Source organism: Vigna radiata, chromosome 10 (assembly GCF_000741045.1).
Source record: "Vigna radiata var. radiata cultivar VC1973A chromosome 10, Vradiata_ver6, whole genome shotgun sequence".
NCBI classification, from domain to species: Eukaryota; Viridiplantae; Streptophyta; class Magnoliopsida; order Fabales; family Fabaceae; genus Vigna; species Vigna radiata.
The window spans coordinates 18,847,188-18,865,569 of NC_028360.1; the positions used below are offsets into that span (position 1 = coordinate 18,847,188).

Genomic DNA, 18,382 nt, shown 5'->3' on the forward strand with positions numbered 1-18,382 from the left:
AAGAAAATGAAGAGGAGAAAAATGAAGAAGATGGGCCGGGTTCAGTTGGTTTTGACCCAAAGCACATAAACCAGGGTGGTGGTGTTGTTGTTGACGTCGGTGAGCTCCATGAGTCGTGCATCTCCAATGAATTTCTTGGCAGCGCAAAAGCCATCATCAAAGTTGAGCGCATAACTGGAAGGATCATATTGGAACTTGAGGCGCTGCTTGCCCCCATTCTTGAGAGCCTTCTTGAGCGCAGCTCGCAGCCTCCAAAACAAGCTCCTGCAACGCTTCTTGCTATAAGCATTGACCCATTCGAAACGCTCCAACAAACCCATCTCCTCAAGATACAAGCTTTAGACAATTCAGTTCAGTTGGTCCGAGACAAGAAGATGGGTGGATGTCTAGAATAAAAATGGGAGAGAGTGGAGAGAGAGGGGGGCTATCATGGTCTTTTCAAAAGTTTCTGAGAAGAGCAGCAATGTATTTGTGATGTGTGTATGTATGTATGTGTTTATCGTGTACTGTAGGGGCTGAGGGGGAATTGGTGAAAAAGGGTAAGAGGGCGGTGGAGTGATGGGGTTGGAGAAGAGGAAACACGGAAATGGAAAGAGGGTAAATGTTTTTGGTGTTCCAAAGAAGGTGTGCAGTTATGTATAGTTGTTTAGGTTAGGGTGTGGCGTTGGGATGCGAAAATTCCATCTTGCACAATGGTGGGGTTGCAACTTGCAGTGGGCAGAGAGCCTCAAAGTCTAACAAGCTCATTTCTCTATCACAATTCAGAATGTTGTTGCCACTGCCATACTTTAACGAATTTTACTTCTATAATTTATTCAATGCTCTCTCTCTCTCTCTCTCTCTCTCTCTCTCTCTCTCTCTCTCTCTCCTCCCATTCTTTCTTAACCAAACCACCATCCATCCTCTTCCATTCTCACATTCTCATTCTCATTGTGTTTTCCATCATCAACTTTCAAATTCTGGATCACTTGAGATTGAACATTTATTATAAGCAACTTTTTACAGACATATTCATATTTGAAAATGTTATAAGATTGTGAGAGTTATAAAATTATACCACTAAAAAGTAAAAACAAAAATCACAATGAATTAAAATTTCTGGTCCAAAAGGTACAATAAATTGCATTACTGTCCCTAGCAGTGAGGTCCAGCCAAATAATGGAAGTTAGCTTAGTGGCACATCTAGGTTGTGATGTAATGGTGGGTAAGTTATTGTTTTATGATCTCTACTTTTATTTGCATTGGTAACATTGATTTTATTTTTGCACATCCCTGGATCATTTGTCAATTTTCCGTAGCAACAGCAGTCAAAGCAGGTTCCACTGGACTGAGGGGTTTCTTCTTCTCTAGTTGCGAAGTAGAGAAATAACGGACCAAGAAATAGAAAAGAAAAGGACATGGCAAGAAAGAGTAAAATTATCAAGTGTGCAAAGAAGGTCCATGGTGATCAATCAAATCAAAGTTGCCTTTTTGCTCCTAACCGCTTTGTCTCCCGCACAAGCCAAACCAGAAACCATGTGGCTTTCTCTGTTTACCTTCTGCCACCAATCTGATTCTCTCACTTTTTGTCTTCTTCTCTAAAGTCTTTTTTGACTTTTGCTTTATATGAACCACACCACATATCCTGATTAAATTCTCTCTTGTCTCATTCTGCAGCTCTTATCCTCCTGTCCCTGCTTCTTCTCACTGCCTACTGCCCCCCCGCCCTTTTGATGACTTGTCATTCTATTGGAACCCTATGCAAACTCCTTATCTCATGCTCATCTTCTTTATTACACATCTTAATTTAATCACAAATCATACCCTCAACTTTTCAGTTTCATTCTACTTAGCTCATGCTGTAAAATACACATCTTATGTTATCTATTATTCAATTGAATTACTTAACCATTTTCCATGCCATGCTCCTGCACATGTGTGTCCCCACATTTTTGTACTCTTTTGTCTATCATCACAGGCTGCAAAGAGATGTGTAAATGATCACATTGAATCCACAGGCAGGACCAATTACTTACGTTCATAAAATAGGGAAACACTCGCAACTGTCACAACCCTTCCTATTCATTAACCTTCCCATCCCTATCAATCTTAGCTGGACTTCTACGTTAGGTGTGATTTGATTTCCCATTTGCCTCTTGGTGATCATGTGCCCACTCAAAATCAAATGCTTATTTTCTTATGCGTGCCCTTTCAAAATGTTATAGTTCTGTTCATGACTATTGGTTTTGCAATCTTTAAAAGGGAAACAAAGTGTTTTTTTTTTTTTTTTCTGTCACTATGTCTTTGTCACCCTTGTTGCTTTGAACGATTCTCGATTCTTGACTGTGTTCTGTTCAGAACAAGCAATCAGTCGTCATCGTGCGTACTGGGAGCAAGTTCCCAAAAATTGAGCAAACGAGGGGTTTCCACCGTATGATATCAACCATACAATGCAGGTATTGTTGCTTTCCTTGTTACCTCTTTTGGTCAAATACTTATTTCAGACTGCAGCTGCATATAGTTACTTACAATCACCGATTGATACAGATCAATAATGGGCCATGGGCTTCGAAGTGGAGCAGAAGGGGAACCCATTATTAAGCCAGCCACCGTGAATGCCCAAATTAACAGAACCGATAAATGAGAATCACACAACATGTTATGCTTTGAGTAGAAAAAAGTGAAAAAGAAATGAACTTTGTCGTGCACATTGCTCGGATATAAATGTCAAGGGGCAATCTGTTTTTCACTCTCGAAGTTGCATGCATGCTGCTCTGTTTTGTTTTGTTTATTAGTTTACTAATCACATGCCATGACTTTTTGTTGGCTGTGTTGACATTAAAAAAATCTAAATAATGTCACACCAAATCTTCAAAGGTGAAAAGCAGATAAAGCAGCGAGATTGCAAAAGCACGCAGCAGTATTAAACCAAAGCACAAGTATATCATAGAAAAAACCAAAGTAAGATTTTTTTGATTAGCACACCTATGCCTATAGCCGAACTAGTGTTTGCTTAGTGAGAAAAAAGTGTCACTGATCCCACATTTCATGTATCATGCAGTGATACACTAGTATCTCATTTGGATTTGCTTTCAAGCTACAATCTTTTTAGATGCTTTCCCAGCGTGTTCCCCTTGGATTTATCTCTCTCTCTTGTCTCTTTGTGTTTGTCACGTTGCCCACTACTATCTACTGTTATTTCTTTTTTATTTCTCTACCCACCTCTTTCTCCCTTTTGGTTGGACCAAGACGCAATTATTTCAGTACAACATTACTTTTTTTCCCTCAATAAATGGCAACTTTAGACTTAAAAAGCGACTCTACTCTTACGCTATAAGTCATTCATATATAAATTATAGATAAAATTATCTTATGCCTAAACATTTCTTCTACTCATGGCTATCATCATTTCAATTTACATTTATCGTAAGAGAGAGACCCCAGCAGCAGCACTGTTGGAAAAACCAAATTGATGTGGGAGTTAGATAAATAAAATAAACACAGTTGCTTCGAATTGAAATCACACAGCACTGTTTAGGTACATTTCTCCGTGTCTCTTTCTCTCATTCCTCAACTCTTATTGCCGTGCTGCTGCTTCCAAAACAGAGAACACATCCCATCCAAAGAAGCTCTAACCTAAAAATCCACGCCAGAAAGAGATTAATTTAACAATATTTTTGGTTCAAACCAAGAAACCTTGGAAAGTCCGGAAAATAGTAATCTTTGTCCCATTCGCTAAACAGAAAAGACATGACCATGTACAATAACCACGAAATGTTTCATCTGTTATCACAAGAAAAATCATTGATTTCAGCACCACGTGTTCTTCCCAGTCGATGATCACAAGCCAACTCTTTCGTTTTCTCCGCCACCTTCCACTATATCTCTGCCTCACCTTTATATTATTACATTTCCCACTTGCCATCTACACAGAAAAACTTTGGAAAATATCACCAGTAACAACACAATCTCCCCAAAAACTCCAATGGGTTCACTCCCTTCCCCACCAAGACCAACAGCCCTACCATCCCCAGAAAATCTTCTCTCCAATCATGTTGTGGTTGCTGTGTTTTGCCCTAGAGAACCAACCCCAGGTGTGAGTCTCCCTAATTCAATCGAGCTCTATTACCCCTCGATGAACACATGGACATGTGTTGGCCCTATTCCTGGCTTAGTTGACGACCAAATATTAAAGGGGTTCGCCATAGTCTCCTTAGGGGACTCTATCTACATAATTGGTGGCCAAATCTGTCACAAAGAAATGGTTCATGTATCTGATGACTGTGCTGACTACGTTGACGAGGGCATCAAAGTAGTACCAAATGTTCTCCGTTACAACATTAGAACCAACCAATGGTTCATTTGTGCACCACTGGGAGTGCCAAGATATGATTTTGCGTGCACAGTTTGTGACAACAAAATCTACGTGGCAGGGGGGAAGTCCACAGTGGGATGTGCACGGGGGATATCATCGGCCGAGGTGTACGAACCGGATGGTGACACGTGGAGCCCTCTGCCAAATTTGCATATTTTAAGGAACAAGTGCATTGGCGTGACGTGGCAAGGGAAGGTTTACATAGTGGGGGGTTTTGCCGAGAGAGAGGACTCGGACAAGACAATGCCTAGCATAGTGGAAAGAAGTTCTGCTGAGGTGTATGACACGGAAGCAGGGAGGTGGGAGCTGATAGCGGGGATGTGGCAATTGGATGTGCCACCTAATCAGATTGTGGCAGTGAATGGTACCCTTTTCAGTTCAGGGGATTGTTTGAATTCATGGAAGGGACACATTGAGGCCTATGATGGGAAACTATGGAATGAGGTTGATGGATCACACAAGAGAAACCTCTGCACATTACAGGACAACTATGACAATTTCCCTTCTAACGATCAAAGATTGTACCTAACTATGGCACCCATCGGAAGTTGTTTGTTCTTTTTGACAGGTTACAGAACAGCTGGGGAAATACCAAGAACCATGTCTCTTGTTCACATCTTTGACACTTCGGCTCACACCCATGCTTGGAGGAGCTTTGAACCCATGGAATTGGATGGCCAGAAAGAGCTCTGTGGCCATTGCTGTGTTGTGCAACTCTCTTGATTCAAACTTCAAAATATAGAATTATTTATGTTTCATTTATAACTATATATATGTAGAATATATGTTCTAATCATTGCATTACATTTTGGCTCATTCACTGTGCATTTGAAAGTGAGATTTCACATCTATGAAGATCAATGCATCAAAGAACAGTGTTTTAGATTAATTTTATTGGAAGGAGGTAGTGACATGATAAAAGTAAAAGGGGAATGCTAGTTATCATTTATAACAAATATTTTCACTCCACTCCACGAGTTGGATCTGCTGAAGTTCCCTTTTGAACTGCGCCAGGTGAATTTTGAAGCAATGGTCTTTACTAACAGTACATGATTATTGATAACTTATATAAAATAAATTTAATATTTTAAAATCCAAGAAACCTGAATTCATGCACTATAATGTATCCTGCTTTGCGGAAAGTTTTGGGAACAATGATTGTTCTGTTTCGCCCAAATTAGCAATAAAAAGGTGTTCATAAAAACTGATTATCATTCCCTAGGCATGTTCAAATTATACACGCTTCCTACAAATTTAATTATTTTCATTAATAAAATTATGGTTGAACATATTTTTCAATTAATTAACTTATAAATGTCAATCATGTTTCTGGACAACTAAACTACTCCTGAAGTCCATTTAGAGGCCAGGCCAGGCCCAAAGCTTGTAGAAAGCCCAATCTCAATTAAAACGAAGGGATTTTGCGCTCCTTTGGCCAGTGGTCAACGAGAGTACTCAAAAGCTTTGACCAGCATGAAAAGAAGAGAAAGGGTGCATCATTCACGTGACCATTGCATGAGCCACCCACGCTCTCTTCCTTGACCCTGACCCTTCTGATTCTCTCTGACCACACTGTGCGTTACGCAAACACATTCGCACGTGTCAGCTGCACCGTGCACGCGTGAGGGTTCACATCACGGTACACTCCTTTTCTTTTTTTGGTACAGCACTCTCTGCTTTCACGAACAGGATTTGGTTGTGAAGCCATCTGAGCCGTTGATCTTGGCGACAATCAGAGGGCCACATGTTGGGTTTGGGCCTGAAAGGTCGACATACATGATAGTTCAGATTCTCGAGTATCACACGAAAAATAAAGGCTATGAATTTATCCTATAATAAATATTATTTTTTTTTATTTGTAGAGTAAGGTCAATTTTTGAAAAAATCTAAAAAAATTGTGATTGTTGATGCAATGGTTGGTGTTTTGCCAGGTAGCATATGTTTGAGGGAGACAGAATGCATATATTAATATTGTGTTGCATGTGCTTTTGATTTTGTTTTGTTCATTTGTTAAACTAAACCCTATTCCTATGTGTGTACATTTCCATGTTGTAGCTCTACCTGAAGGCTTATACACTCATCTTTTCAATTATATTTTACTTTGGCTTAAATGCTCAATTAAACAAAATATTTTTCAATTAAGGATATTATTTATATTTGAAAAGTATTTTATAAAAAGGATATTTATGTTTTTTCTTTTGTTACTGATTGTTTCATTAAAAAAAATAATCTTCTAAAATTAGCCGCTGATGTCATCCTGTCCCTTGTCCAACTAACATAATAAATGACTATCTCGTCAACTTATTATTACCTGCTTATTAACTTCTATGGTTATATTACAAAAAGTTTAGAGACCTTTTTTAATATAAATACAAAATAAAAAAAAAATTGTTTATGAATTATATAACACAAATTCTGTCAATTTAGTTAAGGATAACGGTATTTTTTGATAACTTTTTTAATAATTTTTTGACAACAGGACACGTATTATTATTTTATTAGTTTGTTTAAATTTATATTTAAAGAAATATTTAAAATAGATCAATCATAGACGATTACGTATACGTCGTTAGAAAGACTTTTTTTTTTTCCTTAAATATAAATTAATTTGAGTTCATTACAAATTTCTTTATCTTCTACTTTTCTTACGTTTGAAAAAAAAAAATTATAAATGTACTCCATGTATGCATATTAGTATTTATTTTGATTGATGCAAACTTGTATTTTATTTTAAATCTCCGCTTAAAACGAACTACTCACAGTAAGTATTTATTTTTTGTGATTATAATTCGTATGCAGTTCTAAGAAGTAAATTATATTTAAAAGTGTAAATCATAAATATTATTCAATACAAAATATTTTAAATTTATAATAAATAATGTATGTTATATAAGGTAATACTGTTTTAAGTATTTTTGAATATTAAAATTAAATAAGAAATTAACATACGAAAAAAATCACTACACTGAAAGACTATAGATGCTACTGTAATTTTTTATATGATCCTACTGAAATAGATATACCACACATGCATACGCTTTAATATTGGATTATTTGCCTCCTTTGAAACCCATTCACCATAAGTTGCGGTCATTTTAGCTGTAAAAACACCAAATAGTAAATTCAATCCATATTCAAATGCAAAAACGCTAAACAAACAAACATAAAAATTATACTAAATCCAATATTGCTATGTGTTTTAAATTAGCCATTATCCAATCATTTTTTTTTATCCATGGGTGGCCTTATTTTTCAGAAGAAGAAAAAGCAAAATGGGTAAAACGAATCCAAAACTAAAATGAAAAAAAAAAACAAAAAATTAGAATTTCAAATCGTGTTATTCAAAGAATTAATACAATAGAAGATAATTTATTAATTGCTTTTTGATTGAACCTTATTACAAGAAAAAAATCAAGTGTGTGGGTAAAAAAGGAAATATAAAAAACTGACTACCAAATCAAACACACTTTGTCGTATCATTAAACATTCTTATAAGATTCAATGTCTTAATAGGTCTTTATTTTCGTCCAAAATTTCAAATAGGATTCTTTCTTTTTTGGCGTCTCAAGAGTCTTTATTTTTGTAAAATTGAATCAATCAGGTCTTTGAATTAAAAAACGAAGTATACAGAGTAAAAAGTTATGTTTAAGTAGGGGCAAAGATGGAAATTAAACCTAAAATTAAGTGTTGAAAGTTCCATTCTCATTTACATTGCAAAGGTACTACAGAAACACATTGGTGAACATAAAATTAAAAAAAGAAAAAACATCAACATTGGTATTCTCATTCGAAGCCACCATGCACACGGCACCACCACCATGCACACGAAACCTCACGCTAAGATTAATGTCGTCATCGCAAATCGTGTTTCTTCCACAAAACAATCCCAAATCACTGCTGAACCTCCACCGCAAGTCTCTTTGCCAAAGCATCGTTGTCTTCGTTCTCATCCAAACTCCATGGACGCCACACCTCCGTCGTTAATCTTGCACAATCGTGAAAGCTTGCTCCTTCGCACAACCTGCAAACAGAAAACCCAGAATCGCACCACCCAGAAAAACTTTGCCATCCCTGCAGCCCACACCATGAGGCGATGTTGTTTAGCTTGTCAGCGACGTTGGATCAGAGTTTGGGTTTGGGTGCATAAGGCGTTAACGACATTGAATTTGGAAGGAGTGAATGGTGATGGATTAAATAGGGTGGTTGTTTTGACTGGAACTGATGAAGCCATTTTCACAATTGTAGAGAGAATAGGGTTTTTCTTAGGAAGCAGAATACGAATTCTCAACTTTGCCTTTTTAACTATATTTTCACTTTGTTTACTTAATTTTTTAATTCACAATTTTAAAAAAATAGAATCAGGTGACACAATCCACAATACCGTGTAATCAATTTGACGAAAAAATCTTATTTGATTCAATTTTACAAAAATAAAGATTCAATTGATACACCAACAAAGAAAGGATCTTATTTAAGATTCTAAAAAAATAAGGAGACAGATTAAACCTTCTTATAAATATGTTAATGTTTCCTAATTAGAATGGAGTAGTATTTTAGGGATAAATCAAAATTGTTTAATTTTAAAAATTAATTAATTAATTTAAAAAACTCTGTAAGAATTGAACTTAGAGGCTCACAACAGTGTATGAGAAGTGAAAAAGCTAAAAGGAATCTGAAAGGGTAAAAATATTTTTATTAGGATTTTATCGAGACAGAAAAACAAAAGACAGGGTCCTAAATCCAAATTCCAAAGTTTCTCCTTTTTTGCAAGGGGCAGCCACCCCACATGTTTGCTCCTTTCTCTCTCTTGAATGCTCAAATTAAGAACAGTGTTGAGTTGAGAGCTACTATAAAGCCAAACCTTAACCTGTAGTAGCGACCATATTCTTCCCTGCCTGCACTGCACCACTTCTTCATCTCTCTTTACTTTCTCGTGTTCTTCTTCAACTTTACAGTGACTAAGGCCTGAATTTCAAACGTGAACAGAAGCCAACTTGTCCAGAATGGTAAAACAGAGTTAAGAAAAGCAAAGGAAGAATGGTGAGAGAGCACAATAGCAGTAGCAGTGGATGGCCACCAATAGGGGCACCACTGAACATGCAGAGAGATGAATATGATCAGCATTGGAGCAGCAGCTTCGACAGTTCAGTAAATGCTGTTTCTTTTGGCTTTGTTGCCACTGCCATTCTCATTTCTATGTTCTTAGTCATGGCCATCTTTGAAAGGTTTCTCAAACCCACCTCGCCGCCCCTGTTGCCGTCAGGCGACTGGAACCGTCGCCGGAGCTCTCAGATGGCCTTCAATGGGAAGATTTCCCACCCTTCACCGAAAGTGAGTGCTAAAAAACTCATTTTTTTCATGGGTTGTGCTGCGTGGGTGTTCACTGCTCATTACAGTTTAATGACAACGTGAAGGCCTTTAACTTTTTTGCTTTTTGGCCTCGGCTCTTGCGTTTTCCTACTGTTAATGGTGGACACACAGTGCCTTCCTTGTTGAATGTTACTGTTTTTTGGTTCTCTTTTTTCTTTTCTTTCAAGTTTTCCCTCAACTAAACAGAAAGAGGAAAAAAATGAAGGATTTTCTCTTTGTTCTTCCACTTTAGGAAGCTTTTAATTTCGGTAGTTATTTTGGATTTTGGAAGAGTGATGATTACTTATCTGACATAAAGCTCTTTTTACCTAATTTTCTTTGGTTGGTTTTAGGTTGCTTTTTACTCGCTTCTTTTTCTGGTTGAATATTATCCCTCACATAAATTTCCTTTTGTTTCCCACACTATATTAGGATAATGGTTTCTTAACGAGGATTATCTTTTTTCTACTGAATTCCCCTGCCTGTCCATTTGACTAATTCAAGATGTTTTTTTATGTTCCTCGTCATTTCTCACACTGTTATCCTTCAGTATTACACATTCTTGATCTCTTATTTATACCTTCTCTGAATTTTCTTGTTCCACTGGCCCTAATATTCTCATCCAACTCTATGAGGGTGTTCTTCTTTAATCCTTAAACAGACCCAACCATGCTTATGCTTTTCTTCACTTTGGAGGAGAGCTACTCTAGTAGTTTATCGTGTTTTAGCCTTATACCCTCTTCCCCATTTACCCTTAAATTTATCTTTTGAAAAAAGGGGAAATCTTGCAAAATCTGAATTTTTTATCTGAAAACATTATTGTTTCCCTTTCTCTTTTTGGTTATTTGAACTAAAGAACTCTAGCATAACTCCTAACCAAAGTTTTTCATTTCATTCTCCTTGCATTTATTCGTTCAGTCAAATACCTTAATTATGAGTAGACTTCGTTGTCCTCTGCCTTTTATGAGGGCCTGGTCCTCCGTAAAAGTTTTCTGTTAGCATTGGTCCCTAGCCGCTAGTATTGTGGACTTATTAATCCATCTCTGAGTCGGAGTTGAGACCCACATTGTTGTTTTTGACACTCAACTGCACCATCACCTCCAATCTTCAATTATACCGTACATGTTTGTGGTCTGCGACAGATTGTCGACCAAAGTTAAACTTATTATGGTCTTCTTATTTTTGTCATTAATTGTCTATCCTATTAGCTACTAATTCAGAAGGTAATCACACATCCTATCGTAGCCATTTGTCAATAACCTTTTTCCTTTAACATTTTAGGCTTAGCTTTCATATGATGAGCTAGAACCAAGAAACAATTGTGTTGCCTACTCTATGCCGTTACTTTGGAGGAACACTCCAGGCCCACCTACTCATCCAACCTCGCTGTTCTGTTGGAGGGCACCAGTTTGATTAGGACATTGCCTGTGGAGTTGTTTCTCTCAACTTTAACAAAATCATTAATGTGATTCCTCCAGCATTAGCCAATGAAGTTTTGAATGCAAAAGGCCCACAAATAATATAAAATTGAATGCATAATTTGTTTGGCATTTGGATTACATTTGGAATTTCGTTGTGGTGTTAATGGAACATAGAATATGGGATTCTAGAGAACATGCTTTTGCAATCAGGCAGATGCCAGGGATTCTTTTTATTGTTTATGCTAATGATGCCACTCGGTCAGCCTTAGGCCACGTGAGGATGATTTTTCTTATTAATGAAATTATGTGATATAAAAGTCACCTCAGCATCACAGCAACACTATACCCTGTGGAAAACATATTGAAATACTGATTTGGATTCTTGAATAGCTAATTGTAAATCCAAGTGATCCAACATCTTCCTGGGACGTGGAGTGTTCAATTCTTAAGTGCTCATGGTGTAAAGATTTTAGTTATGGATGTGCAAAAATATAATCCAATGGCAACCATTTTGGTTTTATTACTATATTTTTTGGATCCATAATCTGTGTCAATATCTATCTAGGTGGACACATTTAATCTCCTTTATTTTATATTGTGTTATAAGTCAAATGTATGATACGATGTTGGATGATGTTGGTGCCTTATACAACAAATGTGTCCAGATTGGGAGAAAAGAAAAATAGCAATGTTGGGTTCGATGAATGTGTTGTCTCTGTTGCTTATTTTATTTCATTTTTTACGTTAGTGAGGTCAAGATTCTGAGTACATTGAAAATCTTATATTTTCGAAACTTTAATTTCTTTGATGATTGATGGGATGCATATCACTAGTCTGGCCTTGGTTTGTAAGTTTAGCATGAGATGCAAATAATTTATCACCACAATTCTGTCTAATCATTGCTTCTTTTAATGACAGTTTAGGTGGCCCATTAGTGTTTTAGCTTTACAATTTTAAAAAGTAAGATATCAATATCGTTAGTTATTGCTGCAAATGAAGCAATTTGATTTGTTATTCTGCCTGTGTGGTTGGTTGTCTTACACTGTTTGAAATGTTCTTATCCTTGGTGTTCTTCTCCTTTTCCTATCCATTATAACACTGTCTGAATAAGTCTTGCTGATAATCTGTAATAGGCAATTAATTAATTTCTCCTTGCAGACATTTCACTGTTTTTCTTTTTAGCAGCCGGTTTCTCTTAAAAAGTTTTATTGTTTGCTTATTGTTTTGAAAATAAACAGGGAATAGTGATGCAGCTGTTGCTTCACCACATTGATGATTGCAGGCATTAAATTGCTTGACCTTAAAAAGAAGTCTTGTGGTTTTCAACAAGGCATTTAATGTTATTGCCTTCAATTTGAGATGTGATGTTGAAAGCAATGAGTTTAATAATAAAAAAAAAGTATATGTTGCTTTTCTCCCAAGTTTGCAGTGGACAATGATTTGTCAAGCCCTTTCTAGTTTGATTTATGGTCCACTCGTGGTGTAAAATAACTCCTTACTCCAACTATGCTGGACATCACAACTCAATTCACCTATTGTACAAGATAAAAGTTTTTCTATTTTAAACTTCTAAACCAATGATGTTATGTTCTAACTTCACTCTACTAGATATTTCATGAATTGTGTGAAATTCACCAGGTTCTCTAATTTTGTACAGATGAGTTTGTATGCAAGCTGGGTTTCGGTTTTAATGCCTGGAGATGAGACTCCTTCTTTCATCGCTCATCCTGCACCTGCACCCTGTTGCCCTGAACGGATATCATGGCCTCCCCATCAACATAGCTCAGTACCTTATTCCACTTACACCACCATGCATAACATCAACCAAGTATAATAAGAATTCAGCGTGACAAGTTGATGCAATGTGTGCATGTTATGCAGGAGTTAAATGCATTTCATATGAAGAAAGTAGACTTGTTGTGTAGAAGATTTCTTTATAGTTTATAGAATACCATGTACATAGAATTTAGTTTAGTGGAAATTGGTTTGGGAATGAGAGGTCCATCTCTTCACTGTCCAAATGTTCCTCCCTGACAGAAGCTTTGGGGTTTCCCAGAGTGTAAATCAGTGGTTGTAAATGCATAGAATGTTGTGCACCAAACAATGGAAACCTCTTTATCTTGCACACAAACAAAGACCATACTTAGTATAGCATGATCAAAACGCACGCGTAAAATCAAATAATATTGTCACTCTGATAATGACACGTGAATAGCCTTTACCATAATTGTCAGTTTGGTTGTTGGAACCATCGGGTGTGCGCTAATGATTATGTTGCCGAAATTCTTGGATTTAAGATAATGGATTTCATGTACAAGGCCATCAATGCTGCGAAATCTCACTATATCATGCAACTTATTGTACACGCTCCAAATTTCACTTTCTTCAACAATGTCATAATAGAATTCATCCTTAGGTCTTTGTCAATGCCAATATCTGTTGAAGATTTTGCTCTCTTAAGTAAGTCTCAATGTCTTTGATCTAAGATAATGAAGGAAAATGATTTCATTTTTGTTATTCTATAATCTAATGTTCCTAATTGGATCTATCACTAATCAATTTCAAATATGATTGCACTTTTTGTTTTATTTTTTTGAAAAAAATATCGCACTTTGTCAGTGTTCACAAGTCACTGTGACAACAACCTAGAGTTATTATTGTATTGGACACTAAACAAACCATCAAGTCCATTTGAGTTTATTGGGCTTTTTCAATTGGGCCGATAGTGAGTTTTATCTTGGGCCTGGCAAATTGAACTTCCATTTAGATTCGGGCAATTGTTTCCTGCACTCCATCAATTTCTTCCTGCATACCCTCAGTTTTTGGAATTCCAAAATTTATCCTTGCTAGTTTTATTTGAAACTGGCCTTCTTCATGGAGACTGGTTTGTGGGGGGCTGCTGTGACGTGGTTTTAGTAGATTTGTTGGGTCGTTGTTTTGGCTGTTTCACTCTGCACCTTCAAGCAACTTCAATCATTTCATCCTACACATCCAAGTCCCGGTTTCTGTGTATAAATAAATCCAACACATAAACAATATTTAGTACTTCACCAGAATGATAAATTAGAAGCTGGTTTTCTTAAAAAAATAATTCAGCACTTAACATCTTGACTGAAATAAATAAATACGAAAAATAAACCGAAAAATAAAAATAAAAAGAAAGACACAGTCAGTTGTTGCGTGATGTGTAATGGTTGAAGCTGGAAAAGAAATTTAAAACTAAGGATTCAGTATAATTGGGTTGTATAAAGCCGAAGAAAGTTGTGTTTATGTGATAAACCTACATGTGAATCGTCCAATGAAGCAGGAAGAAAGAACTCCAATAAAAGGTCAAAAGAAAAAAAAAAAAAGAATCCCTATTAAGAACGCATGGTATCCCCAACCTCATGATATTAACAATGTTATGCCTTCCTTGTACAGCCTGTATCTCCAAATTAGTATGACCGCTGTTGTTGAGTGAAGATGTTTCAGCAGTTTCCTTCTCATCTGTAGATCTCATCTCTTGAATGGGAGGAGGGTTTACAACGGTCATTTTTTAAAACATGTTACCTGAGAGCCTTCCATTCATCTCCCTGTGTTCTTGACACAAGGCACACCAGTGCAAGCAGCAATGCAAACAACACGCATTACACTGCACTCATAAAACATGTAAAATTAAAAATCAATGGAAAAACCACATGAAAGAATTAACCTTTTTTTTTTAATCAGCACATGAAAGAATTAACTAAATCATGTATGCGCCAGTATTGAGTTTCTGAGAAACACTCCACTGTGCCAATCACAGCCATTAGGCTTTTGATCTTGTGGTGCTTGCCTAATGTCGAGGTTCTTACCCCCACGTTCTCATAAATGACGCAAAATGTCTAAATACACTGTCCCGAATGACAAACGCCACCACTGAAAAACAAGGAAGAGAGGTTCTACCAATTGCATCAGATAGGGAAGAGAATACATGTCTGACATTGGAGTATTAAGAAAAAAGAAGATAACACTACAAGTTTTTCAGGATTTCATGATTAGCTAATTATATTGGAGATAGCAGGTCTATATAGGTCCCCTTCCAATGGTGTAGTTCAAAATATGCATCCACTTCCATAAAAATTGCCTTGTCATCATATTGTTCAAAAAGAAATTAAAAACAGGTTTTCAAACAGAATAAACTCCTGACTAAAGAACGTGATTGTTACCCGCCTTGAAGCAAATCTAATAACTAGTAGAGGGATATCTCATATAGACCACTCCATATTAACTCGACCATTTGTCCTGAAAAAAATTATTTTCAAGATATATATATATATATACACACACACACACACCTTCAAGTGACATTTCTTCTGTAAGGATTGCCGCACTTGACCAGTGTGAATGCCACACATCCACCATGTAAAAAATAAACCCTTAACAATGAAACGAACAGTCCCTAGGTCAATAGCAGGAAAGAAGGAAGTTGCAGCTGCAGTTGCTATAGCGCACAGAAATGCCACCTTCAATAAAAATGGCATGACAAAGTCCACTCAAGCCTGTAATGAAGACCAAAAACATGTAGAAGGTAGCAGCTTTCCACTGTAGTATGTCAAATGTCAGCAACATGCAAACTCCTCCTCTATAAATAATATATCCTTTACGTTGGCAAAGAAAACGCACGGAGGCTATTCCCACAATGGCCACTCCAAAAACCTTAGTTGACTAATCTAGAATATATCGTAGCTACAATCCCGATACTAGTACAATTTAGGAGCTGGGGCTGTGGTGGGGTTGGACTGAGGCTGGGACTGGGTTGGGGCTGGGACTGGGCTGGGGCTGGTCTGGGGTTGGGCTGGGGCTGGGCTGGGACTGGGACTGGGTTGGTCCTGGGACTGGGCTGGGGCTGGGTTGGGCTGGGGTTGGGGCTGGAACTGGTAAGTTTATCGACTAGTATTCATACTTAAGTTTAAAAATTTTCTCCAGCTTTATGCTATGAGCTTCTCTTTTTTCTAAAAATAAACTGAATGTAAATTTCATTAAGAATCCATCCATTAATTAGACTAATACTTTCTCAGAACAAAAATTATAAAATACCTAAGGTAAAAATACAATTGCAAAGCATTACACGACTGAATCTTATGTCTAATCAATTCTAGCTTCTTGAGATCATTATTCAGTCTATCCTATCGAATTAAACAACTTGTTTACCAGTTTGACAATAACAGCTTTCTCGTGACGCAAGTGAGTCAACTTCTCTCGAAGCTCTTCAGCGGTAACGAATAATTTACCGCCAGGGTATCCTCCGTGTCCTCACAGTTATCATCTCGCCGTGCGACAAAAGCTAGCACCGTCTACATAGAACGGTTCTAAGCTGGTGGTGTTTCTTCTTCTGCAACACAAACACGTAATCAGTGCACCGGAATTCAGCGACAGCCAGTGTGTCAATGCATAATGACACTTGCAAAATTGAAATTAGATTGAAGCAATACCAATTCATAGGTTTCAGGATCACCATATCCAGGGGCGACATCGGAAGTGTGCAACGAAGGGCCAAAGCCGTAGCAGGAAGCGACGTTACGAGAAGCTTTTCCAGCGTTATCTTTCTTTTTTTTTCCTCTTCTTATTTTCATTGAGAATGAGCTTGGCAGCTTCGTACGACAGTTGGCGTTTGAGAAACTTCTCGCCGGGCGACGGAGCGACGACGCCGATACCTTTCGACTCGTCGTCGACGGGCAAACACGATTTCTGAGAGCGCGAGAATTCGCAGAGAATGAGGTCAAGCTTGGTAGTGAATAAATTTTGCGAAAATTTGGATTTGGTAAGAGAAAGAGAAGAGGAAAGTGGATGGGGTTTAAGCACCGTTGGTAATGAGGTTTTGCCAGCTAACTCGATACAGGAATAACTCTAAAATAAAATAGTTTCTATAGAAAATAGAAACAAATTGTCCTTTATTTGTAAAAGCTAAAATGAAAGAAAACACGGCGTTTCATTCAACTATTTAAATATAGTTAGTTAATTAAACTAAATAAAAAAAAATATATTTTATATTAGCATTATTATATTAGTTTTAGACGTTTACATAAAGGAAACGTATGATTTTTTTATAATTTATTTTTTATTCTAGTATATTATAGAAGTAATTTTATGATAATTAACTTTTGTGTGTGTTTACATGCTATTTCGCAATAAAGAAAAAAAATACATTATTACTTTTGATTTTGTTAAGAAAAAAAATGTAATTATATATATTTTTTATTAAATTGGTTAATATGTAAAATCTTTTTTACAAGATTTAAAAGAAAACTACAAAAATATTTGACTAAACAAATAAAAACACGACTAGAGGAACAAACAGTGTAAAAAGACACTTACGTAATTTGTAGTTAGTAGGTGGTATAATTAGTTTTGTTAATAATCCAAAAGATAATTATCATATATATATATATATATATATATATATATATATATATATATATATATATATATATATATGATATTGACAATTTTAAAAAGGTTGGTCTTTTGCGTCCGCTTCAAAACTGGATTACTAATCAATAAATCTTGGGAAAAACAATCACTTCTAGATATAGAATATAATATATAGAATTCTAGAATTTCATTGATTTTTTCACCTTATTCTTATACATAGAAAATTAGACTCAATATTTTTACTGCAATTTGAAATAATCATACTTTCTCTATCAGTAATAGAGTATTCTATAAATTATGTTCAATAAAAGNTNTTTTATTGCACTCGTATAACTATCTGATTCAATTATTCAATCCAAATGCGAAAAGAATATAGATATATTCTTTATAGATTCTTTTTGTACTTTAAATCTGTTTATAGTTTCCAATCAATAATGGGTAGATCCATAAGACAGACACGAACACATACTTCAGAAGCAATTTATATTTATAATGGGTATAAACAGTACCGCCCATGTCAAATAGGATCATATTTTTAGTAAAATTGTATTTTTAATTACAAGTTTATTCATAAATTATAATTAGTAAATTTTCTTATTTTTAATTTTAAAAGTTTGTTTCTCTATTTCCTTCTTTTTCCATTCTACAAGTTTCGCCAAAAGATTTGTTTGAAAATGTCTTGTACATTATTGAATTATACTTTTATTTCTTCACAGTTGACCCGTTTAATTTGTATCTTTTTATTTTACATATATTATATGCATATTTGAGAATATCCAAAACGACATAAATCAATTTTATTATACAAAATAAAACAAATTTCAAAATTGTAGTATTTAAATAAGGATATTTACACATATTTTTA

The 18,382-nt window shown here is 35.9% G+C and overlaps 2 protein-coding genes and 1 long non-coding RNA gene across 5 annotated transcripts; 2 read left to right on the forward strand and 1 right to left on the reverse strand.

Annotated features, from left to right (window-relative positions):
* The first annotated feature begins 3,264 nt into the window (after positions 1 to 3,264).
* LOC106775639 (influenza virus NS1A-binding protein homolog A) lies at positions 3,265 to 5,280 on the forward strand. Its single transcript, XM_014662780.2, has one exon. It carries the CDS (start codon positions 3,965 to 3,967, stop codon positions 5,075 to 5,077), a length of 1,113 nt encoding a protein of 370 aa, XP_014518266.1. The 5' UTR covers positions 3,265 to 3,964; the 3' UTR covers positions 5,078 to 5,280.
* Positions 5,281 to 9,093: 3,813 nt separating this feature from the next.
* On the forward strand, positions 9,094 to 13,250 carry LOC106775443. The gene is made up of 2 exons (XM_014662569.2): positions 9,094 to 9,685; positions 12,782 to 13,250. Exons 1-2 carry the CDS (start codon positions 9,392 to 9,394, stop codon positions 12,956 to 12,958), a joined length of 471 nt encoding a protein of 156 aa, XP_014518055.1. The 5' UTR covers positions 9,094 to 9,391; the 3' UTR covers positions 12,959 to 13,250.
* Positions 13,251 to 13,685: 435 nt separating this feature from the next.
* On the reverse strand, positions 13,686 to 16,986 carry LOC106775290. Of its 3 annotated transcripts, XR_001376791.2 has the most exons (5): positions 16,578 to 16,986; positions 16,297 to 16,477; positions 15,441 to 15,687; positions 14,508 to 15,021; positions 13,690 to 14,129 (listed from the first exon to the last, which is right to left on the reverse strand). It is a non-coding gene; the product is annotated as an uncharacterized LOC106775290 (long non-coding RNA). The 3 variants fall into 3 exon arrangements; XR_002669831.1 differs by having other exon boundaries at positions 13,686 to 14,129; positions 14,508 to 15,687; XR_002669832.1 differs by having other exon boundaries at positions 13,687 to 14,129; positions 14,508 to 15,644.
* Between the last annotated feature and the right edge of the window lie 1,396 nt (positions 16,987 to 18,382).